The following is a 27,643-nucleotide window of genomic DNA, read 5'->3' as shown; positions in this document are numbered from 1 at the left end:
TTACTATGCCAACCTAACCACAGTGACGGGAGAGGCACAATTCAGAAAACGTGCTCAGCTCGTCGAGAAAATACGATTTAAGCAATAAAATTAAAAATGCTTATAAAACCTAAACCAAACGTTGCAGGTGGTCATGTCTTCATGTGCCGAGATCAACTCGGCACTCTAAAGCCCCCAAGAGCACTTTTTACTATGCCAACCTAACCAGAGTGACGGGAGGGGCACAATTCAGAAAATGTGCTCAGCTCAGTCCAAGTGAACTGCTAGAGTCATCATATTCTGCGTCAAAAGAGGTTTCTGAATCGGATAAAATGATAAAATGATGCTAATATTGCCGCTAGAAACGGAGCTGTCGCTATCATCTGCCATGTTGTTTGGGTTTGTTGACATCCAGATGTACAACTTGTGACGTCACAGTAATGGCGCCGCCAGTTTGGCTTCGTGCGGGACCCGATCGATAAACTGGCATTTCATTTCAGCTTTATTCTTAGTAATCGGTGTCCATTTTTAATTTCCAATGCGGCAAATGTGTTCACTTTATACATTCTATCAAATTCCGTTCTAATTGAAAAAAAAAAAGGGATGTCTCTAGCCCTTTAAGTCAGGCCACTGTACCAAGAATAATACTAGTAAATAAATAAATATTTTGCAGACATCACTCATCAGGAAATAATTAATAAATTAATATTATGATTTTTTTAGGCATCCTTCTCAGTTCCCAGAGTTGGGAATTTAGACTGGATATGGTCCTTGGAGACAGGATTTTAATAGACAGAAATTCCCAGAAATTGCTTCAAATTTTCTAATCCCCCCCCTTATAATAATGATAATTATAATAATAATACAGTATTTATAATGCACCTTTATTAGTGAAATCTTTCAAAGGCGCAGTGTTAAAGATATGATTTGAGAGCTTTGCCTTTGTTGAATTTTTTGCGATTTTAGTTTGTTTTAATTTTTAATGCGTCAAAAGAGGTTTCTGAATCGGATAAAATGATGCTAATATTGCCGCTAGAAACGGAGCTGTCGCTATCATCCGCCATGTTGTTTGGGTTTGTTGAGATCCGGATGCACAATTTGTGACGTCACAGTAATGGCGCCACCAGTGTGGCTGCGTGCGGAACCCGATCGATAAACTGGCATTTAATTTTAGCTTTATTCTTAGTAATCGGTGTCCATTTTTAATTTCCAATGCGGAAAATGTGTTCTCTTTATACATTCTATCAAACTCCGTTCTAATTGAAAAAAAAAAAAAAGATGTCTCTGGGATTTTAAGTTTCTTACCAGAAGTTCTTAACATTTGTTTACCTATGAGAGCCACAGGAATAAGATGGATGTGATTTCTTTTTTTTGAAATTCTTTCTAATCGCTCTCTTCCTCTAGCTGTCATCTTCACCTGTCATTCAAATTGTCAGTGTTTGCAGGTTCCTTTCATTCTAGACAATTTTCTCTGTATGATAAAGAGAAAATATCTTGAAAAGAATATGATGATGATGTATTTAATTATGTTTTCAATTTTTATCCTTTTAGCCCCTACTTTGTCACAGTATTTAATTACTCAATGGCACATATATAATTCCATCAATTGTCAAGGTAGAGAAATCAGCTATGCACCCACTTAACTCATCGATATAAGCGGAAGTGCTAAATAAAGTAATTATAGAAAGTACAGTTACTACATCATAAAGGATTATGTATGTTATTACTATGTATTTTTTGATGACGAAAGGAAGGCATTCTACACAGAAAAGGAAACTAACATTTATCACTACTGCTTGTAAAAAACAATGCACTGTATACATTTTGTGGACAGACACAATGTAAATCAATACATTACATTACCCGGTTATAATGATTTAATGAGTAATTTAACGATGTTACACTTCTAAAAATCTGTAAAAAAAAATATTTATAGAATGTTTCAATCGAAACTAACATTTGTCACTACAGTTGCAAAAGCAATGCACTGTATACATTTTTTGGACAGACACATTATATATATATATATATATATATATATTATATATATATATATATATACATATATATACATTATATTCCACAGTTATAATGATTTTATGAGTAATTTAATGATGTTACTGTTCTAAAAATCTGCAATAAAATGTGTTTTTATATAATGTTTCAATGGAAACTAACATTTGTCAGTACAGTTGTAAAAACAATGCACTGTACACATTTTGTGGACCGACACAATGTAAATAAATGCATTACATTCCACAGTTATAATGATTTTATGAGTAATTTAATGACGTTACACTTCTAAAATCTGTAAAAAATATTGTTTTTATGTTTTGATGTGCGCTAACAACCTTTTTTTAAATCCTAAAACTAATGCTTCACTGTTGCGTTTATACTTTTTGATTTGTATGTTTAGTAAGACTATTCTCTATTCATAAAAAATCTATCTATCTATCTATCTATCTATCTATCTATCTATCTATCTATCTATCTATCTATCTATCTATCTATCTATCTAGTTAAAATTTTAATTTATAATTTAATTTTAATATATATATATATATATATATATATATATATATATATATATATATATATATATATATATATATATATATATTCTTTGCGCTGGGAATTCTGGGAAATAATGCAAAAGTTTCAAGATGGCGGCGAGCAGGAGGCTTAACAAGGTAAATCATCCGACTCGATTGTAGTTAAGTCACCTACATTGTGTTTCGTGCTTTGGATGTTATGAGTTCAGCAAATCTTTGACTCTAGTCTACCATGAAAACATGTTGGTGATATGGTACATTTTTATTATAGAGGTCACTCCACAGTTAATCTGATATTAGGAAGTAAAGCACCCGGCAAATTAGGCCAGCGTCGATGAGCAGTAAAAAGAGTTGACCTAAGAAATTAAATTATTCCATATGAGATAACGTGTGAATAGTTTTGTGTGCATGAATAAGGCATTGGCGCTCGATGACGCACAATAAAAACGGCAAAATTCTGAGACACACTGTGTCCCGTTTGCTAATCAGCTAACTTGCTATCCTCAGATATGAGCTGCGTTAAAGCTAGCGCCATGGCTAATTGTAGACTCGCATCAGTCAGAGCGTTCACCTGTAACAACGGGTAATTTAAGGTCTTACGTGAAAAGATCTGCTATTACAATGCATTGTAAAGCCAAGTTTAAATTTCGTTACGTTTACCCGGTCAGCACTTAGATATGGGTCTTCCGGTTTTGGTTTTGTCAACCTCGCTGATGCGTGCATATCGTTCGATACACGCAGTCTGAATTCAACTTAACCCAATAATTTTTTGTACTGTTGGATGATTTTAGAAACAACGCTAAATGGGTTAACTAAAAGTGGAAATTAGCGTGATTTTTTTTTTTGGGCAGTTTTTTTTAATTTAAAGTTTGAATGTAGAACGGGAACGCAAATTAACTAGTTGAATTCGTGTTTCCACAGTAATGAACACGTAACTCGCATATTTTGCTTTCATAAATAATCAGAATACTTAAAACAATATCTTTAAGAGAAATATGGATAATGAATATTTCCATATATATTTACTGTTTAAATATCTACTGTCTTAAGTGCCTCGGGGGGTTGCTGTTATTTATTCTCAAACTAAAGTACAAACGGTTAATTATTTACATAAATTACAATATTCCCATCTTGACCAAGAAGAGGGGAAAAAAACTTGACAAAAAATTGCTAAAATAAAACTTTTTTTTTTTTTTAAATTATTAATCCAAAATGTTAAGAATGGACAAGTGGTGCCACAGTAGAGCTCTGGATAGCATGTCCACATACAGTGCAGACGTTTGGCTTTGATTTGGGCTCTGGGTTCCTGTGTGGAGTGTGCAAGTTCTTCCCGTGCTTGCGTGGATTTCCTTCGGATAGTCCGGTTTCCTCCCACTTTTAGTCCATACCCAGGTAGTGCCTAGGACAATCACGTTTATGTTGGCTGGGCCTCCTTTTAGTGATATTGAAAATGAAGTGTCAAGATTAGTGCTGTGAGGCGATTACAAAGTATGTGTACATACATACACTTGAAGCCGCCTGTCTACCTACGTGTGAAACGCCCTTTAGTGCCTGGCACACACCTCCATCTGGTAATATGCATGTGTGCACTGTGCAAGAGGAAGCGAAGCACTCACTTGCTGTCACCCGCTTCTTGTTGAAAAGCATCTTTTGTAAAGTTTCAGACGAAACATTTTGGAAATTTTTTCCAATAGCCGTGGAAAGCTGACTGACATGGCAAATATGTCTGTAAGGCTTATTTTAAAACTTCAGTGGCGCAAAGTTGCAACACGTCCAATCGGGCCAAGCGTTTGCTGACTGCTAGTTGGGAGCAGACAAAACATGCATGCATGCGTGCACATCTACGCTGACACTCAAAGTAACATTACTGGCTCATTTGCAATTAACATATTTGCTTGACCGTAATGGTGGAAATGGATTGTTAAAATCAACAATGGATGACATCGAATAGGTTAAGAATGTGGCATTCAGTGCAAAACCCTAAACAGTTAATGTACATGACACTATATACAGCATGGGTATGAAATTCTGGTTCTCGAGGGCCGGTGTTCTGCATATTTTCAATGTCCCCCTGTTGAAATGCACCTGATTCAAATGATCAGGATTGTTATCCAGCTTTTGTAGACCTTGCTAATTATCTGACCATTTGACTATTCAAATGATCAGGATGGTTATCCAGCTTCTGCAGACTTTCCTAATTATCTGACCATTTGAATCAGGTGTGTTGCAACAAGGAGGTATAGGAAACATGCAGGACACCGGCCTACGAAGACCGGAGTTGCCTACCCATGGTATACAATAGTCATATATAAACTCATAAATGTAGGCAATTCTTCACATCTAAATGGGTCAATTCTGTGTCCAAAATTCATACATGTTATACAGATGCACGTTTGGCCATGAAAATGATCATAAGCTGCAGCTCCAGCTTCTGCAGACCTTGCTAATTATCTGACCATTTGAATCAGGTGTGTTGCAACAGGGTGACATAGAAAACATGCAGGACACCGGCCCTCGAGGACCGGAATTGCCCACCCCAGCTGTACTGCATAACAGTATACTGTGTGCACAATTATTGGACAAGTGTGTATTTTGACAATATGATCATGTTATGCATATTTTCCATCTCCATGCAGTATAAGCTTGAATGCTTACTCGATACAAGCACACGAAGTGATGTGTATTTATATAATGGAGGGATGGTTGGTCCCAAAGAAGATCAACTTCTATCAGTTGTATTTAATGTATGTAATTATTAGGCACTTTGTTTTCTTCAGGAAAAATAGGCCCAAAAAACTCCATCCATCCATCCATCCATTTTCTGAACCGCTTAGTCCCCACGGGGGTCGCGGGCGTGCTGGAGCCTATCCCAGCCGTCATCGGGCAGTAGGCGGGAGACACCCTGAACTGGTTGCCAGCTAATCGCAGGGCACACAGAGACAGACAACCAATCGCACTCACACTCACACCTAGGGACAATTTGGAGTCTTCAATCGGCCTACCAAGCATGTTTTTGGAATGTGGGAGGAAACCGGAGTGCCCGGAGAAAACCCACGCGGGCCAGGGGAAAACATGCAAACTCCACACAGGGAGGGCTGGAGGTGGAATCGAACCCGCAAAAAAGTCTAAAAAATCAAAAATTGTAAAAAATCTTTCAAGTCTTGAAATTTCCAAGATGTTGGGGTGTGATCACAGAACCATCAAACATTTCATTGTAAATAGTCAATAGGGTCACAGGAAATATGTTGAGGAAAAAACACACAAATTAACTGCTAAAGATTTGAGAAGACCGAAACATTAAGACTGAAACATTAACCTACCAGGAACACACTATCCTTCAGTGCTACCATATTCCAGAACTTCAACTTGAATGGATTGCCCAGAAGTAGCAGGTGTTGAGTGCTCAGAGACATGGCCAAGGTACGGATGGTTGACACCCGACTAAGACTGAATAAGACATGTTGAAACGTAAAGATTGGGTAAAAAAATATCAGAATACAGATTTTTTTTTTTTTTTTTTAGTATGTAAAAATGTTTAAGCTCAATATTTTATTTTCTGAAAAAGTACGTATATCCTATTATTTTGAAGTACCAATCATGAAAAAGTTCTTTGTCAGTTTTATTTTTTGGCACCGGTGGGTGAGGGGAGGGGGTGACCGAGGAAGGTGTCCTGATGGTGGTGGACCGCGGCATTTCGGTACTTCATTTTATGGATGTATTTACAGTGATACCTCTACTTAAGAATCGGGTTTCTAAGTAGAAAAGTTTGTAAGTAGAAGCAACGTTTCACATACGAATCAATGTAAACGCAAATAATGCGTGTCGGGTTATCCCAAGTGTCACACATGATATGTAGTGATAACTATTATAATAAAATAAAAGAGTGAAGACTGTGAGTTTCTCAGCTTTATGACAGCCTTGCTTGAGCTGAGAGGAGAGAGTTCAGCATCCTCACAGTCTGGTGGACAAAGCTGTTTGTGAGTCTGGTGGTGGAGGAATGGAGGCTCCTATACCTCTTTCCAGAAGGCAGGAGGCTGAACAAGTTGTGGGCTTGATGGCTTGCATCCCCCTCAATAGCGATGGCTTTGCGGGTGAGCCTGGTGGTGTATAGGTCCTGCAGGTGCTGGAGTGGGGCACCAATGATCTTGGCAGCTGTGTTCACGATGCGCTGCAGGGCTTTCCTGTTATAGTTCGTACAGCTTCCGCCCCGCACTGTGATGCAGCTGGTCAGGATGCTTTCGATGGCGGCCCTGCAGAAAGTGCCCATGATGGGTGCTGGGGCACTTGAGTTCTTGAATTTGCGCAGGAAGTAGAGACGCTGCTGGACTTTGTTCGCAAGTGCCATGGTGTTGGTGGTCTCGGAGAGGTCCTCACTTTTGTGCACCCCCAGGAACTTGATGCTGCTCACCCTCTCCATAGTAGCACCATCGATGGTCAGTGGTGTGTGTTCGGTGTGGTTCCTGCTGAAATCCATTACAATCTTGTTTGTCTTGCCGACATTCAAAGGAGGTTTTTGTCACTGCACCATTTGGGCAGAAGATTGACTTCCTCCCTCTCGTGAAGTTCATCACCCTTGGTGCTAAGACCCACCGGAGTTGTATAGTCCGCAAACGTCACAATGTAGTTGGTGTGGTGGGTTATTGTGCAGTCATCTGTCAGATAGGAAAAGAGCAGACGACTGAGCCCACAGCCTTGAGAGGGGGAAGGTTTAGTGCTTCAAAGTGTGCAAAAAAGCTGTCCATCAGAGAGATTTTTCTCTCACAGCTTTGTGTCTTAGGCTTGTAGTTCGTGATGGCCCAAATGTCCTGCCATAGGCTCTGTGCATCTCCGCTGTCCTTGAAGTGGGCAGGTAACTTAGTCCAGGTTTTGCTTCCTTGATGCCACTAGACAGGTGTTGTCAAGCCCTATTCATCCCCTGTTCTGGAGGTTTCATCTCTTACCCTCAGCAGCTGGCGGACATCACCTGTTAGCCACGGTTTGCAGTTTGCCTGGTTGATGATGGTTTTTGTGTCATTCACATCAATGCATTTTGTGATGGAGGTCACAGTGTCTGTGTATATCGCAATGTCAGTAATGGCCATTGTAGGTAGCGGCCTGTTTGAATATCTCCCACCCTGTTGATTCAAAGCTGTCTCTGAGAGCAGTTGATGGCTCCTCTGCCAAAACCACCTGGACCTGAACCCGCTCAAGACCGTGGAGATGACGGTGGACTTCAGGCGAGGCCCTTCACCACTTTCACCCCTCACTATCCGCAGTAATACTATTCTCTCATCAGACACCTTCAAGTTCCTGGGAACCACAATCTCTCGGGACCTGAAATGGACCGGCCACATAGACTCTGTCCAGAAGAAGGCCCAGCAGAGGCTGTACTTCCTGAGACAGCTCAAGAAGTTCAACCTGCCACGGGAGCTGCTGAAGACCTTCTACACTGCCATCATCCAGTCTGTCCTCTGCACCTCCATCACTGTCTGGTTTGGATCGGCCTCCAAACAAGACAAGCACAGACTGCAACGGACAATAAGGACTGCAGAAAAGATAATTGGAATCAACCTCCCATCTATCCAAGACTTGTACCTGTCCAGGACCAGGAAACGTGCAAGTAACATCTCAACAGACCCTTCGCACCCAGGTTGCAGCCTGTTTGAACTACTCCCCTCCGGACGCCGTTATAGAGCTCTGTACACTAAAACCAGCAGACACAGAGACAGCTTCTTCCCCCAGGCTGTCGCTCTGATGAACTCACACCACTCTTAGAGTCTCAGAGTCATTACTGTGCAATAACATCCCGCTTGCCACACCTTTTCTGTCTACACTGTTTGTACTATGTGTCCTCTCTGCATCCATTGCAGCCTGGTCATCCTAGAAGAGGGACCCTCCCATCTGTGGTCTCTTCTCAAGGTTTCTCATTTCCCCTAGCTGGAGTTTTGAGTTTTTCCTTGCCCTCTTGGGAGTTTAAGATCAGGGGGTGTTTGAGAATATCTTTCGTTCTTCACATGTCCTGAGTGTTGTTGTTAGTCACCTAAATGTTGAACAGAGGCTGTGATTTGCCGAAGTCAAATTCCTTGTTTGGCACGCTCAAACATGGCGAATAAAAAAAACTCTTGAATTATTTCTGAGTCAGTTTGTGTTTTGATCGTCTCGCGTATCACGCACACACCCGCATTCACACAAAGATAGGAAGCTTATATACACAAACCGTCATTATGGGGGACAAAAGAAATGCATATGATGCCGCTTTTAAGCTATACGTGTCGCTCGCTAGTTTAATGTAATTTAGCGCTTCGTGCATGAATAAGATTAGCATGAACAGACCCTCTTCACACTCGAAGAAATGCATAAAACCGACGACGAAAGAGAGACTGAGAAAGTGTGAGGCGAAGGATATCTAACGCTATTCCAATCGGACACCAAGGAGGAAGACTTCGATGGTTTCAGTGCATAGGAGGAAGATGAAGACGGCTCTTTTTTTACTTTTACTGGTATGTTTTTTTTAACCCGCCCTGTTAGTGCTGTGCTACCGTGTTGCTGCTGTATTGCTGCTGTGTTACCGCCGTGTCTCAGTGACTTTGCTGTTTTACTTCCGTGTTGCTGCGGTATTACTGCCGCGTCACAGGCAGTGTTTGGAAAGAAATGTTAAGGTATGTTATTAAAGCTTTAAAAAAACTTTCTGTGTCCAGTCTTTCTTTTCTAATAACTCGCGTGCACACTTCCGCCTTGCTGCGGTACTACTGCTGCGTCACAGGCAATGTTTAGAAAGACATGTTCAAGTATGTTATTAAAACGTTAAGGCTTTCTATGTACTGTCTTTCTTTGTAAAAAACTCGTGTGCACGTGCGGCTTATAGTCCGGTGAGGCTTATGTAAGAAAAAAAACTGAAATATCCCTGAATTTTAGCTGGTGCGGTTTATAATCCGGTGCGGTTTATAGTCCGGCAATTACGGTAGTTATATACTAGATCTGTGGAATAACGACGAGGCTGACGTCAGCACGCACACGCGGCGTTGTTGACAAAGGATGAGGAATTTGATCGATGGATTTAATGATTTGGAGTGACACAGATGGTTTGATAATATTGTTTTTTTATATGATAGTTATTTGATATATACTTTATATATCGTTATATGGGTCTGTGGAATATTAGAATATTTAGACGTCAGTGGCGCGGCGCATATGCGGCATCGTTTCCATAAAGGACGATCGATGGATTTAATGAATTGGAGGGACACAGATGGTTTTATAAACGTGTTATCTATGTAATAGTTATTTGAATAACTCTGAATGTTACGTCAGGCCCGTTCTCAGCTCTTCGTTTGTGTTTGTCACGTTACATACCTATCGTTTAGCCTGTTGTTGCTCGTTCATGTCTGTTCTTGGTGTTGGATTTTGTCGAATAAATTTCCCCCAAAATGCGACTTGTACTCCGGAGCGACTTATATGTTTTTTTTCACGCTATTGTGCATTTTATGGCTCATGCGACCTATATTTCAGAGTGACTTTTAGTCCGAAAATTACGGTATAATTTATCAATCGTGGCTAGGGATTTTGTTAGGATTTTAGCTATGTCAATACCGGTACTGATACTCCTTACTAATGCCGATATTTAGCAACACTCATCAATATGTTTATGTAATTTGACTGAAGTAAAGATGTGAAAGATAAAATATATTCATTTTTAACATCTATTTTATTGCAGCAAAGGGGAATAACAAGCACTGCAGTGTAAGTAACTGTAAAACAAGGGACAGTGATACTGAACATTTAAAATACCGTATTTTCCGGACTATAAATCAGTTTTTTTTTTTCATAACAAGATAAAAATCACCCTTCTACACTGCAATTGTACAACTCGAATGAGTAAAAATGACACCCACTAGTTATTTGTTTACTTAATTGCTTTATTTAACAACAGGCCTTTATTTTTTGGGTTAATGTTCAACAGTTTTTTTGTTGTGGACACCTGGGGGCCGTATTGCGGGGAAAAGGGAGGGAAATAAACTCAAGTGTTGTGTTGAGGTGTATTTTTCTCCAGTAAAAACAAAAACATCCAGGGGTTATACAGTGGTGGAGAGTTCCTGATTAAATGATTGAATAATCAATCGATGGGATAATCAATCCTAAAACGATTTCTTTGTGACAGCCCTACAAAATGTTTTACTTGAAAGTTTTCTTTCTTCTTCATTAATGTCTTCTATCACTTCTTATATACTCAGTTGTTTTTTCTACCCAGGAACTTGACGAGATTCGCAAATCTGGAATGAAAAATTTCAGAAACATTCAAGTTGATGAATCAAACCTGTTGTCATGGCAAGGGCTCATTGTTCCTGTAAGCAACTTTTTTATTTATTTTAATCTGTGACTGCATCTTTGGGACATCACTTTTATCAATTTCCTCTTTCTATGTAGGACAACCCTCCCTATGACAAAGGCGCATTCAGGATTGAGATTATTTTCCCTACCGAGTACCCTTTCAAGCCTCCCAAGATCACCTTCAAAACAAAGATCTATCACCCCAACATTGATGAGAAGGGGCAGGTGTGTTTGCCTGTTATCAGTGCAGAGAACTGGAAGCCAGCCACCAGGACTGACCAAGGTGGGTTTGCTATGATTGTCTGTGGAAGAATAAATGCCCTTTAGTTTTGATGCTTCACATACAGTGTTGGATAGATGGATGGATGGATGGATGGATGAAAGAATGAATCGTTATTGTCATTGAATATTGCAAGATCTTGGAAAGAAAGACACTAGGGAAGAGGAGGAGGAAAAAAAGGGGGGCCTGTTTACTCCTTGGTGGAGGATAATTTGATTCCAGAAGAAAACACCTCATCATAAACACCATACATTAAAGGACGAGTCCAACAGATCTCAAGACTTTACATAGAGTGAAGTGGCAAAGCTGGAATGAGGTAGATGGGGAGCGTGACAAAAACTGACCAGCTGCTGAGTCCATGCGAGTGCACCCGGAGCACAGATTTTGTTTTGGGGAAGAATAGGAGTCCAACAAAGGCGGTGATGAAGAGGCTTTGTGTTTTATCATGTGCGTGCGTGCACCTCCATATGTTCCTCCGTGTGTACCTCCGTGTGTGTGTGTGTGTATCAGTGTCCACAGCTTCTGTGTCAGTCTTAACATCTCAATGTTATGGAGATGTCCTTGGTATACCGGTCTTAGACCCATGGAAGAGAGAGGTATAAGGGTTTACCGGGATACTATTCTTGATCCAGGGTATAGGGCCAGTTAACAGGTGTTTGTTGGAAGCAGGCTGACAAGAATTTGGTTAGGCTTGAAAGTCTGTAGCCTGTGAACTCACTCTGGCACAATCAGTTTGTCAAATCATCAATCGATCTGTCAAGGCGAGACTCCAACATTTTCACGGTTGTTTCCATTTTGCAAAAGAGCCCTGAAAATCGCATCCACTCTGAGATTAAGTTCACTCATCAAATGAGTTGGAGTGCTCCTCGCAATCCAGAAGGACTGGCATCATGTTCCAATCCAACGAAGCTGCTCCAGTCGGCTGAATTTTGTGAGAGATCAAGAAACTGCCTTCTCAAAACAGCAGGCAGTCTGTTATCAGAAGTCCGACAATATGGACTCCCTCTACATCCTCTATGGACAGTATTCATAGGCACACCATCTTCCACTTCCAGGAATCTAAGGTGTACCCAGCAGCAAACGTTCCCAGAGGGGCAAGAAGTGTCCCCATTGTCTGCAGGTTTTGTTGAAAGTTTTTTTTGTCGATGGAGTCAAGAGTCCATCCGACTAATTACCCGGTTAGATTCTGGAAGAAAAATACAGGAAGATAGAATAAGTTGAAACGGAGACACAGAGATCAACTCGGTTAAAAGGGACGATGGGGTGGAAGGGAGCAGGACGAGAGTAAGAAGCGGCTGCCTTCGTGCATAGCTAAGCAGAGCAGAGAAAAATCTAGTTTTGGACCAAGTACTGGTACATACAAGTATCACACCGTGAATTTTAGTTGGCAAAAATCTTACCAAATATCAGCACTTCTGTGGAAATAAATTAATAAATAAACAAAGGTTCTCCAATTCTGTGTTAACTGCTAAAATACAAAATAAAGACTAAATAGCCGGCTCCACCCCGTAAGAGAGCGTGTTCTGCCCCACAGTAGCAGACGAGCACAATGGAACATGAAATTCTCCACCCGCATGTTGACTTGTTAAACCTGAACTTCATACCAGTTTTTAAAACTACACAACTAAACCAATGGACGACACTACCAATCTCAATTATACGACCCATCACCACAATTAAAATGATAATGCCAAAACCTGAGTTTACAACGATTCCCATCCAACCTACATTAAAATTGTTTAACACACTGGACACGACAATAACATCATTCTACTGGAAAAACAAAACTTCTAGGGTAAAACTAACCACACCATGATAATCAAAAACACAAGGTCAGATGCTCAATTTTCTATCATTACTACTTTGCCAGTTAGTTACAATACCTTGTCAATTAGATCCATTCAACCCAAACCTATCACCCCTGGTGAGACATCGAGCAGACTGCCAAGGCATCAATAAAAAAAAACTTCCATTTCTCTCCTACAATTAGAAAACATAACTGTTTAAAAACCACATGATCGCAGAATTTAAGATTGTGGTTGTTCTTTTTTGCGGAAATGGGATTGTAGTTCAAACACGGACAATTGTTGCAAAGAAAACATCCATAAACAATGTGGTCAGTCAAGATGATGATTTTATTATATTTTATTATATAGATGATTTCGACGTTTGATTTTCATTTTCTAGAATAGTATTTAGAAGTTTTCTTCGCAAAAATCATGACGTCATCAAACACCGATCCATGAAAATACTGTCTGACAGTAATCCAGTCCGTGGTGCTATAAAAGGGTTGGGGACCAATTTTTTACACTTCAGATGACCACCCGTACGCACGTTGGCTCTGCCCACCAGTTCATCCCATCCCGGTTCCTTCACCAGAATATCCCCCACAGTCTGCAAAATGTAGAAGACCCGAACAACACAAACTCAAAACAAATCAAAATCGTTTGTGGTTCTAACTATCGCCAAGAAAACTGCTCAACTGGAAAAACAGAAAAAATATTACAACTAGATGGCAGGATTTCTATACACAACACATCAATGGACCAGCAGTCAGCAACCAAAAAGAATCAATTACAATAATTTAAGATCTCCACAATTCTTACTGCCATCTCATTGCCAGTGAGTCATTGCCACAGCATAAATACACACAGGCTTTTTTATGGTCAGGAGAAGGGATATTAAAATAAAACAAAAACAAAAAATGGGGGAAGGGGGTTTAAATTGGAAATCTGTAGAAATCCTTACTGAAACTTGCATAACAAAAACATCATGAACAAACTGCCAAATTACAATTAATCTTCATTTTGGATATTGTTGTTAGACTTTTATTATAAATATCACTCACACCAACGTTATGTATTTGATTCTGCCCTGCTTTTTTCTCTGCTGGTTAAACCTTTTTTATCTTCCATTTTTTTGGGTCGTTTTATTTTTCTGTTCATCTCCTTTTGTTGATTTGTTTTTCTATTTTTATTGTATGTGTATTACTTTGTGATTCCACACCACAGGTTTCTATCATTATTTGGTTATATATTTGTTTGTATGCACCTATTGGTGAATAATGAATATAGTGACAGGCATAAAATAACTTATCACTCGGATGGCAAAAAGAACAAAATCTTTTGCCATTTCTAGACAAGTGTAGGTCATGGTTCCAGGCAGATAAATCAGCTTTGTTTTAAACCATTCAAGCCTAAATTTCATATTAAAGCTTATGTATCACGTTTATGAATTCTTCCAGTTTAAGTTTTACTCATTCAGTTGTGGTTTATATAAAGTGGAACAATGATGTTTTTGTCTGAATTCCTCGTTTTGATAGCACCACAGGTCCCTCTTTTATACTTCTGAGGTGCGGCTCAGAGCAAACCGTTTTGTTGCGGTCTCTTTAAATGCAAATGAGGTACTTCACACCCCACACCCTCCAGGCCTCAAGATGTGCACCTCCCTTTCCGGTTGGACATATTTGTAGTTTTTTAGCCAAGGTACTGTTTACGTGCGCCGCAAACTTTTTGATTGATTAAAAGATGTCAACGGCAGAAGACTTGTCCATATATACATAACACGTAACAAAATAAATCCCCTCACGATTTTATGAACACATTTTGTAAACAAGCACTGCAGTCAAGTTAACCAGTAAGTCCGGAAAATATGGTACTCAAAATACACCCACAAGAATTTAAAACAGAGCGCACAGCTCTAAAATCAGCAGAAAGACAGACACTAATGCTATGAAAATGAGTGAATCATAGATGTGCAACAATATGAAAGCAAAATACAGTTTATTTTTGTCATCTCAAGCTTACCGCCTTACTGTGTCGGTCGTTTCCATAGATTGAAGGAACTGGACCATCAACTAAACAAAGTCTTTTCGTGAATCCTACTGACAAAAGATTTCAGAAACACTCGTCCTTGAACAAGCAGGACTTTGCCCACAGATGTGGGAATACTGCTTGAAAAATTAAATTTCACCAGGCACTTCTTTGAGGTTTTTATGCTGGGGGACGGTGCAATGAGTTGTGTGGATTGATGCATCCAACAACGGAACATTTTGATCTCTCCACTTAGGCATCCTTGAGTTGTTTGCATGACAAAAGTATTTTCGAGTAATAAAGATGGCGGATTTGCAAAATTCTTTGGTAGTCCCGCCCAAACGGATGTGATGTAATAGATAAAAATACGTAATAGAAAACCTCTGGATCATGAATGGGAGAAGTTCATGTTGTCTGATGAGACAAAAATATAACTTTTTGGTTTAAACTCCACTCGTCGTGTATGGAGGAAGAAGAATGATGAGTACAACCCCAAGAACTCCATCCCAACTGTGAAGCATGGCGGTGGAAACATCATTCTTCGGGATGCTTTTCTGCAAAGGGAACAGGACGACTGCACCGCCATGTATCGTGAGATCTTGGCCAACAACCTCCTTCCCTCAGTAAGAGCATTGAAGATGGGTCGCGGCTGGGTTTTCCAGCATGACAACGACCCAAAACACACTGCCAGGGCAACTAAGGAGTGGCTCCGTGGGAAACATTTCAAAGTCTTGGAGTGGCCTAGCCAGTGTCCCGACCTGAATCCAATAGAGAATCTTTGGCGGGAGCTTGAAGTCCGTGTGGCCCAGCGATAGCACTATAACCTGAAGGCTCTGGAGGAGATCTGTATGGAGGAGTGGGCCAAAATCCCTGCTGCAGTGTGCAAACCTGGTCAAGAACTACAGGAAACGTCTGATCTCTGTAATCGCAAACAAAGTTTTCTGCACTCAATATTAAGTTCTGTTTTTCTGATGTATCAAATACTTATTTCATGCAATAAAATGGGAATTAATTATTGTGCTCTGGTGTCAAAGCCATCGATTCTGGCAGCCTGGGTCTTGTTAAGAGGCCAGGTTTCTGCTCCGTAAAGGAGGATGGACAAGACTGAAGAGTTGTATATTCTTAGTTTGGTCTCTCTTGATATGGAGTGATGTCTCCACAGTGGTTTCCAGATTGCTTTCATGGAAGTGGCTGCCAGAGCACATCTCCGATTTATTTCTGGTAGCATGTTGCCGTTGCTGGTGATTACGGAGCCAAGGTAGGTAACTGATGTTACAAAATAGACTTCTTCTCCATTGATATGCAGCGGCGGAAGGGATGGGCCTCCTATGTGCATCAGTTTCGTTTTGGGCCATTCCTCTTGGTAGATTTCCAAGGCTTCTTTCAACTGATCAGGGGTGGCGCAAAATAGCGTGGTATCATCTGCATATTCCAGATCAGTGAGGCTATATAATTGCCTAGTTTAACCCCTGAAATACGCGCACATATCCGTTCCATCAAATGGTCAATGATACAGGTAAAAGGTCTGGTGCAGCTACACATCCCTGAATGACACCGCTGTTGATTGAGAACCAGGTGGAGTTGGTACCGTTGACACGCACACAGCTTTCGGCATCACCGCAGAGCTTTTGGAAGAGGGTGGTAATGTTTCTTGGTGCTCTGAGGATGGTGAGAATATTCCAGAGGGAGGTGTGGTCCACGGTGTCAAAAGCCGCCTTGAGATAAAGAAAGACAATATAGAGGTGTCTGTCTTGGCGGAACTCGTGTACCTTCTCCATGATGAGGCGTAGGGCAGAGATTTGGTCTGTTGCGGAGCGGTTTGGCATGAAGCCCGCCTGTTGGGGGCTTCTTTTGCTTCTAATGGAGCGAGTGAGAGGTATGCGGGTGAAGATCTTTCCTGGGATAGAGAGAAGTGTAATGCCTCTGGAGTTGTTACAGACCATTTTATCACCCTTATGTTTCCAGAAGGGGAGAATAATGCCTCTGGTCCAGTCTTCTGGGGGGTGCTCGGTAGTCCAGACCTGATTGATATGGGTGAGCCAGTCAATGATGTTGTCACTCCCCGCTTTCATCATTTCCGCTGTGATGTTACAGATACCTGGGGCTCCGTCATTTCGAAGAGTAGCCAGGGCTTGCGAGACTTATTTTTTTGTGATGGAGTCTGTGCTGCAGTTGTAATTTCCACTGGCATTTACGGATGATATGGTGAGAACGTGGTCCGTTTGGGGTGAGGGATAATGCAACAGGTCGCTGAAATGCTCCTTCCAGCGGCTGATACAGTCGACCTTGGAGTTTAGTATGTTGCCCTGCGCGTCCTTTACCAGGACTGCCTTCTGTTGGGGGCCTGTTTTTACTCTCCTCAGGGTCCAGGCATTCTGCTTCTCCTTGCCATAATTTCTCCCTGTCTGCTTGTATTGCTGTGTTCCGTATACTATCCAGGCGACAATATTCTGTTCTATCGCCCCTGATACGTGCAGCTCTGTGCAGGTCTATGAATTCTAGTGTTGTTGGTGATATCCAGGGACGCCTAGGTGTATGGTGGGTGTGTCGAATGGACTCGGCGGTTGCTTGGTTTATTGTAGACATGAAAAGGTCCCAGTTGGTAAGTTCTTTCTTGGCCAGGGTCGCTGATGGAGTGGGTAAACGATGCGGTGATGGTTGGGTCTTGAAGATGGGAAGATCTCAGTCGAGGTGTTATCTGTGATGTTGCGGAGGCCTTTAATTTCAGTCTCAGCTGGGCTACCAGTAAGCGGTGGTCTGTGTTGCCTAGCTGGGCCCCACAATACACACGGCAGTTGGTAACACTGGATTTCCAGCGACTGGAGATGAGTATATGATCTCGGGCCTAATGGGTTTTGCCATCATTGCTGTACCATGTCCATTTGTGTATATTCTTCCTGGGGAAACATGTAACCGCGATAGATAGACCTCCAGCATTGCGTACGTGCTGGAGGCGGACTCCGTTGTTGTTGGTGATGGGATCTGGGGATTCTGGGCCAATGACGTTTTTGGTCTGCAGGTCTCTTGAGGTGGAGGAGACAGTGGCGTTAAAATCTGCTCGCACAATAATGATTTCATGTGGGGGTATCTGCTGGATGACCTGATGTAGGTGATCAAAGAAGGCATTCTTTGCCCGGTCGTCTTGCACACTGTTGGTGCGTAGGCGACAACGACTGACATTGCCGTGTTGGTGTTGGAAACGGGCAGTTAGTAGTCATTCGCTGACCGGGGTCCATCCGATAAGGGATTTCCTAACCTGACATGGCATTGCTAGGGTGACGCCATATATCCCTCTGTTATTTTTTGGGCCGCTCCAGATGTATAGCTGTGGTCACCCTCTTTTTTCTCACCGCTATCGCACCAGTGTAATTCACAGAGTCCCGTGATGGAGCTGTTGTATCGAGACAGGTCACGAGATAGAAGAGTGGCGTGACCTGTTCGTCAAAGTGTTTGCACATTCCATGTAGCAACACGGAAGGGATGTCGGAGATTGATAGATCGTAGGTCAGGGACGGGCGGGGGTCAATACCTTGGGTCAGTCTGGCTGTTTCTGATTGATTTCGTAACAAAGGGGTTTTCTCGGGAGTAGGTTGTTAGCGCAAACAGAACGCTCGTTGTGTTGCAGTTACAGATTTTATTATATGTACTTTTCGAAAATAATAAGAAAAAATTGTTCCTTTAATTTATTTGCATTTTATTAAACCTACAAATGTGTCAGATCATTTTGCCGGACCCTGTATATGCTTTGAAAGTGGGGATACCTGAAAAATCAGCAGTGCATCAAATACTTGTTCTCCCCACTGTAGAATATGTATAAGGGGAATGATTCTCTACAATCTTAGAGACTGCAAGTGCACAATAAAAGCAAAAACACTGGAGTGCGTGTCCGTGTGCGTGCGTGCATGCTCTTATGCGTGCGTATTTAAATGACAGTTAGTGACCTCTTTTTCAAAGCGGTTGATTGTACTGGAGGATGTAGAATTCCGCCACCATTAAAGAACACTTATCAAAGTCAAAGTCAGCTTTGTCAATTTCTCCACATGCCAAAGACACACAAAGAAACCGAAATTTCGTTCCCCCCTATCCCACGGTGACAAGACATGGCCCACAACAGACAAACAAGTAAACAAGTATAACAACAGCGTGCTGAATAAGTAATGATTAAATAACACAACAAATAAATAAATAAGAGGAGCAAACAAAAGGAGCAAGTGAGCGTACAGCAGACATACCAGAAAATAGCGCAACAGTGCCACACGCTACGCAGAAGGGGGTAGCGAGTTCAGGGTCCTAACAGCCTGGAGAAAGAAGCTGTTGGCGAGTCTGGTGGTGCGGGAGCGCAGGCTCCTGTACCTCTTCCCAGAGGGCAGAAGGTCAAACAAAGAGTGAGCCAGGTGACTCACATCTCTGGCAATCGAGGTTGCCTTGCGGGCGAGATGGGAGGTGTAAATGCCCTTCAGGGAGGGGAGCGAAGCACCAATAATCTTACCAGCCGTATTCACTATGCGCTGATTCTTATCATGGAGAATCGACAATTTTTCCTTTTAAAATAATTTTCATGTGTATCTGGAGTATCCAGGAGTGTAAAATAGTGTACCGTATTTTTCGGAGTACAAGTCGCTTTTTTTTTCCATAGTTTGGGTGGGGGGGCAACTTATACTGAGGAGCGACTTGTATGTGAAATTTTTCATAAATTTCCCCCCCCCCCCCAAAAAAAGTGGAACCACAATGTAGCAAGGGATTACTGTAATTTGAATTTCAAGTGACGTCAGCAGCGCGGCGCGGCGGTTGTTTACAAAAAGGACAAAGATTCGATCACGGGATGACGAAGATGACGAAGGGCCCCGTGTACTACCGGCATCATTAGCGGCTTTGTTTGTAAGTGACACAGAGGACGAAGACTTTGAAGGATTTAATGATTTGGAGTAACACAGAAGGTTTGAAAAACTATTATGGCTTTTTCGCACGCCCGGTCCTACTCTACGGAGCTCTCTTTCACCTCCGTGGACGGAAGTCGGGGGCCGGCGTTCGTCCGCTTGGCTACCCGGGGACAGTGGATGGGGCTCGGACATAGCTTTTACGCACGCCCGGTCCTACTCTACGGAGCTCTCTTTCACCTCCGTGGATGGAAGTTGAGGGCCGGTGCTCGGCCGGGTGGCTGTCCGGGAACGGTGGATGGGGCTTGGACATGACTTTTACGCACGCCCGGTCCTATTCTATGGAACTCTCTTCCACCTCCGTGGCTGGAAGTGCCACCTCCGGGGATGGAAGTCCACGCCGCCACACGCCTGGAAGTCCACGCCGGTGCTTCGGTCCTTGTACTTTCTTAACGCTACAATATAGTTATATACTAGATCTGTGGAATAACGACGAGGCTGACGTCAGGGCACACGCGCGGCGTTGTTGACAAAGGACGAGTAGTTTGATCAATGGATTTAATGATTTGGAGTGACACAGATGGTTTGATAATGCTTATATAATTGTGTGAAGGCGATGGCCTTCACACATATGTTATTCTACACCATTCTCTATTATTATTATTGTGTGAAGGCAATGGCCTTCACACATATGTTATTCTACACCATTCTCTATTATCATTATTATTATTATTATTGTGTGAAGGCGATGGCCTTCACACATAGTATGTTGTTCTACACCATTCTCATTATTATTATTATTGTGTGAAGGCGATGGCCTTCACACATATGTTATTCTACACCATTCTCTATTATTGTGTGAAGGCGATGGCCTTCACACATATGTTATTCTACACCATTCTCTATTATTATTATTATTATTATTATTATTGTGTGAAGGCGATGGCCTTCACACATATGTTATTCTACACCATTCTCTATTATTGTGTGAAGGCGATGGCCTTCACACATATGTTGTTCTACACCATTCTCATTATTATTATTATTGTGTGAAGGCGATGGCCTTCACACATATGTTATTCTACACCATTCTCTATTATTGTGTGAAGGCGATGGCCTTCACACATATGTTATTCTACACCATTCTCTATTATTATTATTATTATTATTATTATTGTGTGAAGGCGATGGCCTTCACACATATGTTATTCTACACCATTCTCTATTATTGTGTGAAGGCGATGGCCTTCACACATAAGTTATTCTACACCATTCTCTATTATTATTGTGTGAAGGCGATGGCCTTCACACATATGTTATTCTACACCATTCTCTATTATTATTATTGTGTGAAGGCGATGGCCTCCACACATATGTTATTCTACACCATTCTCTATTATTGTGTGAAGGCGATGGCCTTCACACATATGTTATTCTACACCATTCTCTATTATTATTGTGTGAAGGCGAAGCCTTCACACATTGTTATTCTACTTTATTATTAGTGTGAAGGTGAAGACCTTCACACTATTGTTATTGCTGTCCTTTATTATTATTATTATTATTATTATTATTATTATTCTACTTATTCCGCTCACTTTTTTGACGCTTAACTCCTTCCACATACTTCAACCGATTCACTCCGTTCCACTTTTCACTTATTCCAAATATTCATGACACGGCTGCTTACATTTTTTTTGTTCGAAAAATTTTCCGTTTTCACAAAATTCACGATTTTGTGGCATTTTTTTCCCCATTCATTCTTAATGGCAGATTCAACATTTCACATTTTTGTTGTTCCAGTTTGAAATTCACTTATTTCAACACATTCAAATCACATTGGGGACATTCCCAAACTTGCCAAATTCAAAAATTTCACGTTTTCACTTTTAAAATTTGCACAAAATTTTGCAAAATTTCACAAAATTTAGTTTTTCACTTCTAGTTTCTACATTTTTCCACCGATTCAACTCGTTCCAACTTTCAACTGTTCATCTTTTGCCTACCTATTCCACACCTTCCCACTTAGCAAAATTTCCAAATTTTCAATTTTGAAATTCACACCAAATTTTCCCAAAATTTAGTTTTTCCCTTCTAATTTCTACATTTTTCAACCGATTCAACCCATTCCAACTTTATTCACTTTGTTCACCTTATGCTTACCATATTCACCCCCTTCACCCCCACTTCCACAATTCAACCCTTGACCCCCACTTCCAGAGTGGCGGCCATCTTGGATTGACCCTGAAGTGCCCCAATGAACCCGGGATGAACTGGAAGTGCCCCAAATCAAACCGGAATTGACCCCAAATGAACCGGAAGTGACCTCAGGTAAACCGGAAGTGACCCCAAATCAAACCGGAAGTGACCCCAAATCAAACCGGAAGTGACCTTTTTAAACCGGAAGTGACCCCAAATAAACCGGAAGTGACCTCAGCTAGACCGGAAGTGCCTCTAATCAAACCGGAAGTGACCTAAATAGACCGGAAGTGCCTCTAATCAAACCGGAAGTGACCCAAATCAAACCGGAAATGACCATATTTCAACATTAAGTGCCCTAAATACCTACATTTGCGCTAACTTTTGCAAATTTTGCCCGATTAAACCCATTTCAACATTTTAACCCCAAAAGTGAACCTCCTGAAGCCGTTTCTTTCCTTTTGTTCCAAATTTCAGAAACTTTTGGTGCAATTTTTTTTCTTTTAATTCCCATTCATTCTCTATTAGGATTCAAGATTTGCTCTAACTTCTACATTTTTTAACCGATTCAACTCGTTCCAACTTTCAACTGTTCCTCTTTTGCCTTCCTATTCCACAACTTCCCACTTACCAAAAATTCTCTACAATTTTGTTTTTCTACTCTAATTTCTACATTTTCAACTTATTCAACCCATTCCACCTTTCAACTGTTCATCATTTTCCTACCTATTCCACAACTTCCCACTTACCCAAAATTCCAAATTTTCAATTTTGAAATTCACACCCAATTTTCCCAAATTTCCTTTTTCCCTTGTAATTTCTACATTTTTCAACCGATTCAACTCTTTTCAACATCATTCTGCAACATTCCCCAAGTATTTATTCAACCTCTTCACCTTCACACGCAATTTCTTCAGGAATTGCAAATTCTAGTTATTATTATTATTATTCAACTTATTCCTCCCACTTTTTTGGCACCTAACTAGTCCTACATGCTTCAACCGATTCACCCCGTTCAAACTTTCACACATTCCAAAAATTCATGGCATGCTTGCTACCATTTTTTTTGTTGATAACATTTACCGTTTTTGTGTAATTAACAAATTTGTGACTTTTAAATCCCCATTCATTCTTAATGGGGATTTCAACACGAGCCATTTTCCCGCGTGGGTTCGAATTTTACAGTGGGCGGAATTTATTTTCGAAAAAAGTAGAATAACAATAGTGTGAAGGTCTTCGCCTTCACACACGCAATTTCTCCAGGAATTGCAGATTGCTAGTTGTGTGAAGGCGATGGCCTTCACACATATGTTATTCTACACCATTCTCTATTATTATTATTATTGTGTGAAGGCGATGGCCTTCACACATATGTTATTCTACACCATTCTCTATTATTATTGTGTGAAGGCGATGGCCTTCACACATATGTTATTCTACACCATTCTCTATTATTATTATTATTATTATTATTATTGTGTGAAGGCGATGGCCTTCACACATATGTTATTCTACACCATTCTCTATTATTATTATTGTGTGAAGGCGATGGCCTTCACACATATGTTATTCTACACCATTCTCTATTATTATTATTGTGTGAAGGCGATGGCCTTCACACATATGTTATTCTACACCATTCTCTATTATTGTGTGAAGGCGATGGCCTTCACACATATGTTATTCTACACCATTCTCTATTATTATTATTATTAGTGTGAAGGTGAAGACCTTCACACTATTGTTATTGCTGTCCTTTATTATTATTAGTGTGAAGGTGAAGACCTTCACACTATTGTTATTGCTGTCCTTTATTATTATTGTGTGAAGGCGAAGGCCTTCACACATTGTTATTCTACTTTATTATTATTATTATTATTATTATTCAACTTATTCCTCCCACTTTTTTGGCACCTAACTAGTCCTACATGCTTCAACCGATTCACCCCGTTCAAACTTTCACACATTCCAAATATTCATGTCATGCTTGCTACCATTTTTTTTTGTTGATAACATTTACCGTTTTTGTGTAATTAGCAAATTTGTGACTTAAATCCCCATTCTTTCTTAATGGCAATTTCAACACGAGCCATTTCCCTGCGTGGGTTCGAATTTTACATGTGTCACATTGGGCGTCTCACCATTACACAAACTCACACGACACTGGCTGCAGTTTTTTTCGTTATAAACATTTGTCATTTTTGCATAATTAGTACATTTGTGGTATAAAATTACGCATTCATTCTTAATGGCGCATTCAACATGAACATTCATCATATTAAGCAAATTCTACCGTTTTACAAAAGAAAACTGATTAGCTCAGTTTGTAACGCGGGCACTTCTTGACTCTAGCCGTATCCCCGAGTGAGTTCGATTCCAACTATGGGTAATGTTTTTTTTCCTTTTTATTCACTGCTTCATATTTTTTACGCTTATGATTTGTAACTTGTCATTTTACCATTTTTTTTAATATTAATTTATTTTCCTTTTTATTCTTCCCGCTTATCATTTATAACGTTTATCATTTGTAACTTTTGTCATTTTCCCATTTATTTTATAATAATTTAATTTCCTTTATATTCTTCCCGATTATCATTTTTAACGTTTATCATTTGTAACTTTTGTCATTTTCCCATTTATTTTATAATAATTTAATTTCCTTTTTATTCTTCCCGCTTATTATTAACGTTTATCATTTGTAACTCTCATCATTTTCCCATTTATTTTATTCATCATTTATTTCTCTTTTTCATTTTTCCTTTCTTTCATTTCGAAAAAAGTAGAATAACAATAGTGCGAAGGTCTTCGCCTTCACACGCAATTTCTCCAGAAATTGCAATTCTAGTTATTAGTGTGAAGGTGAAGACCTTCACACTATTGTTATTGCTGTCCTTTATTATTATTATTATTATTGTGTGAAGGCGATGGCCTTCACACATATGTTATTCTACACCATTCTCTATTATTATTATTGTGTGAAGGCGATGGCCTTCACACATATGTTATTCTACACCATTCTCTATTATTATTATTGTGTGAAGGCGATGGCCTTCACACATATGTTATTCTACACCATTCTCTATTATTGTGTGAAGGCGATGGCCTTCACACATATGTTATTCTACACCATTCTCTATTATTGTGTGAAGGCGATGGCCTTCACACATATGTTATTCTACACCATTCTCTATTATTGTGTGAAGGCGATGGCCTTCACACATATGTTATTCTACACCATTCTCTATTATTATTATTGTGTGAAGGCGATGGCCTTCACACATATGTTATTCTACACCATTCTCTATTATTATTATTGTGTGAAGGCGATGGCCTTCACACATATGTTATTCTACACCATTCTCTATTATTATTGTGTGAAGGCGATGGCCTTCACACATATGTTATTCTACACCATTCTCTATTATTATTATTATTATTATATTTTATTCTCCACACTTTTTTGTCCCGCTTCTTCTTCCACATAATTCATCCGATTCACTCCGTTCCACTTTTGACGTATTCCAAATATTCACGAGATGAGCGCTTCCATTTTTCTCGTTCCGAAAATTTTCCGATTTCGCAAAATTCGCCAATTTACGACAAATTTTTCCCCATTCATTCTCAATGGCAAATTCTACATTTCACATTTACGTCATTCCCCTTTTAAATTCACCTCATTCAGCACATTCAAACCACATTCGGAATGATTCTCGACATTCCCAAAATTCCCAAATTCAAAAATTTCACGTTTTCACGTTAAAAGTTCCGACAAATTTTCACGAAATTTCGTTTTTCACCTCTAGTTTCTACATTTTTCAACCGATTCAACCCATTCCAATTTTCAACTGTTCATCTTTTGCCTGCCTATTCCACAACTTCTCACCTACCAAAAATTCCAAAATTTCAAATTTGAAATTCAACCAAATTCTCCAAAATTTCGTTTTTCTACTCTAACTTCTACGTTTTTCAACCGATTCAACCCATTCCAACTTTCAACTGTTCATCTTTTGCCTACCTATTCCACACCTTCCCACTTACCAAAATTTCAAAATTTTCAATTTTGAAATTCAACCAAATTCTACAAAATTTGGTTTTTCTACTCTAATTTCTACATTTTTCAACCGATTCAACCCATTCCAACTTTATTCACTTTGGTCACCTCATCCTTACCATATTCACCCCCTTCACCCCCACTTCCACTATGCTTACACAATTCAACCCTTGACCCCCACTTCCAGTGTGGCGGCCATCTTGGATTGACCCTGAAGTGCTCCCAATGACCCTAGAATGAACCGGAAGTGCCCCAAATCGAACCGGAAGTGACCTTAGGTAAACAGGAAGTGACCTCAGGTAAACCGGAAGTGACCCCAAATCAAACCGGAAGTGACCTTTTTAAACCGGAAGTGACCTTTTTAAACCGGAAGTGACCCCAAATAAACCGGAAGTGACCTCAGCTAGACCGGAAGTGCCTCTATTCAAACCGGAAGTGACCCAAATAGACCGGAAGTGACCCAAATCAACCCGGAAGTGACCTTATTTCAACATTAACTGCCCTAAATAGCTACATTAGGCGCTAACTTTTGCTTTTTTTGTCCGATTGAACCCGTTTCAACATTTTAACCCCAAAAGTGAACCTCCTGAAGCTGTTTTTTTACATTTTGTTCCAAATTTAAAAATATTTTGGCGCAATTGCTTTTTCTTTTAATTCCCATTCATTCTCTATGGGGATTGAACATTTGCTCTCACTTCTACATTTTTTAACCGATTCAACCCGTTCCAACATTCAACTGTTCATCCTTTGCCTGCCTATTCCACAACTTTCCACTTACCAAAAATTCTCTACAATTTCGTTTTTCTACTCTTTTTTCGACATTTTTCAACCGATTCAACCCATTCCAACTTTATTCACTTTGTTTATCTTATGCTTACCATATTCACCTCCTTCACCCACACTTCCAGTGTGGCGGCCATCTTGGATTGACCCTGAAGTTCCCCCAATAAACCCAGAATGTACCGGAAGTGCCCCATATCAAACCGCAAGTGACCTTACGTAAACAGGAAGTGACCTTAGGTAAACCGGAAGTGACCCAAAATCAAACCGGAAGTGACCTTTTTAAACCGGAAGTGACCTTTTTAAACCGGAAGTGAACCCAAATAAACCGGAAGTGACCTCAGCTGGACCGGAAGTGCCTCTAATCAAACCGGAAGTGACCCAAATCAAACCGGAAGTGATCTTATTTCAACATTAAGTGCCCTAAATAGCTACATTTTAGCTAACTTTTGCAATTTTTGTCCGATTAAACCCGTTTCAACATTTTAACCCCAAAAGGGAACCTCCTGAAGCCGTTTTTTGTCCCTTTGTTCCAAATTTCAAAATATTTTGGCGCAATTGCTTTTTCTTTTAATTCCCATTCATTCTCTATGGGGATTCAATATTTGCTCTAACTTCTACATTTTTTAAACGTTTCAACCCATTCCAACTTTCAACTGTTCATCTTTTGCCTACCTATTCCACAACCTCCCACTTACCAAAAATTCCAAAATTCAAATTTGAAATTCAACCACATTCTCCAAAATTTAGTATTACACTTCTATTTTCCACATTTCTCAAGAAATTCAACTCATTTCAACATCATT

General features: G+C 40.2%; 1 protein-coding gene across 9 annotated transcripts in view; it reads left to right on the top strand.

The window, feature by feature from the left end:
- The first annotated feature begins 2,606 nt into the window (after positions 1–2,606).
- Positions 2,607–27,643, top strand: part of ube2l3b (ubiquitin-conjugating enzyme E2L 3b) — a 100,534-nt gene continuing 75,497 nt past the window's right edge. For 6 of the 9 annotated variants that reach the window (XR_011086670.1, XR_011086667.1, XR_011086668.1 and 3 more), the window contains exons 1-3: positions 2,607–2,669; positions 10,759–10,854; positions 10,935–11,121. Coding sequence is in view for 5 of the 9 variants with exons in the window: in XM_049762443.1 (XP_049618400.1) it covers positions 2,643–2,669; positions 10,759–10,854; positions 10,935–11,121 (310 nt within the window). In the remaining 4 variants the exon portion in view is untranslated. Of the gene's footprint in view, positions 2,670–10,758; positions 10,855–10,934; positions 11,122–11,922; positions 14,411–16,092; positions 21,312–22,939; positions 23,868–27,643 lie in introns of those variants that run through there. The other 3 variants (XR_011086669.1, XM_049762449.1, XM_068650309.1) reach the window with 3 other exon arrangements.

Source organism: Syngnathus scovelli, chromosome 3, assembly GCF_024217435.2.
Source record: "Syngnathus scovelli strain Florida chromosome 3, RoL_Ssco_1.2, whole genome shotgun sequence".
Taxonomy (NCBI): domain Eukaryota; kingdom Metazoa; phylum Chordata; class Actinopteri; order Syngnathiformes; family Syngnathidae; genus Syngnathus; species Syngnathus scovelli.
Note: the sequence above shows the minus strand (reverse complement) of the source record. Positions and strands in the feature narration are given on the sequence as shown.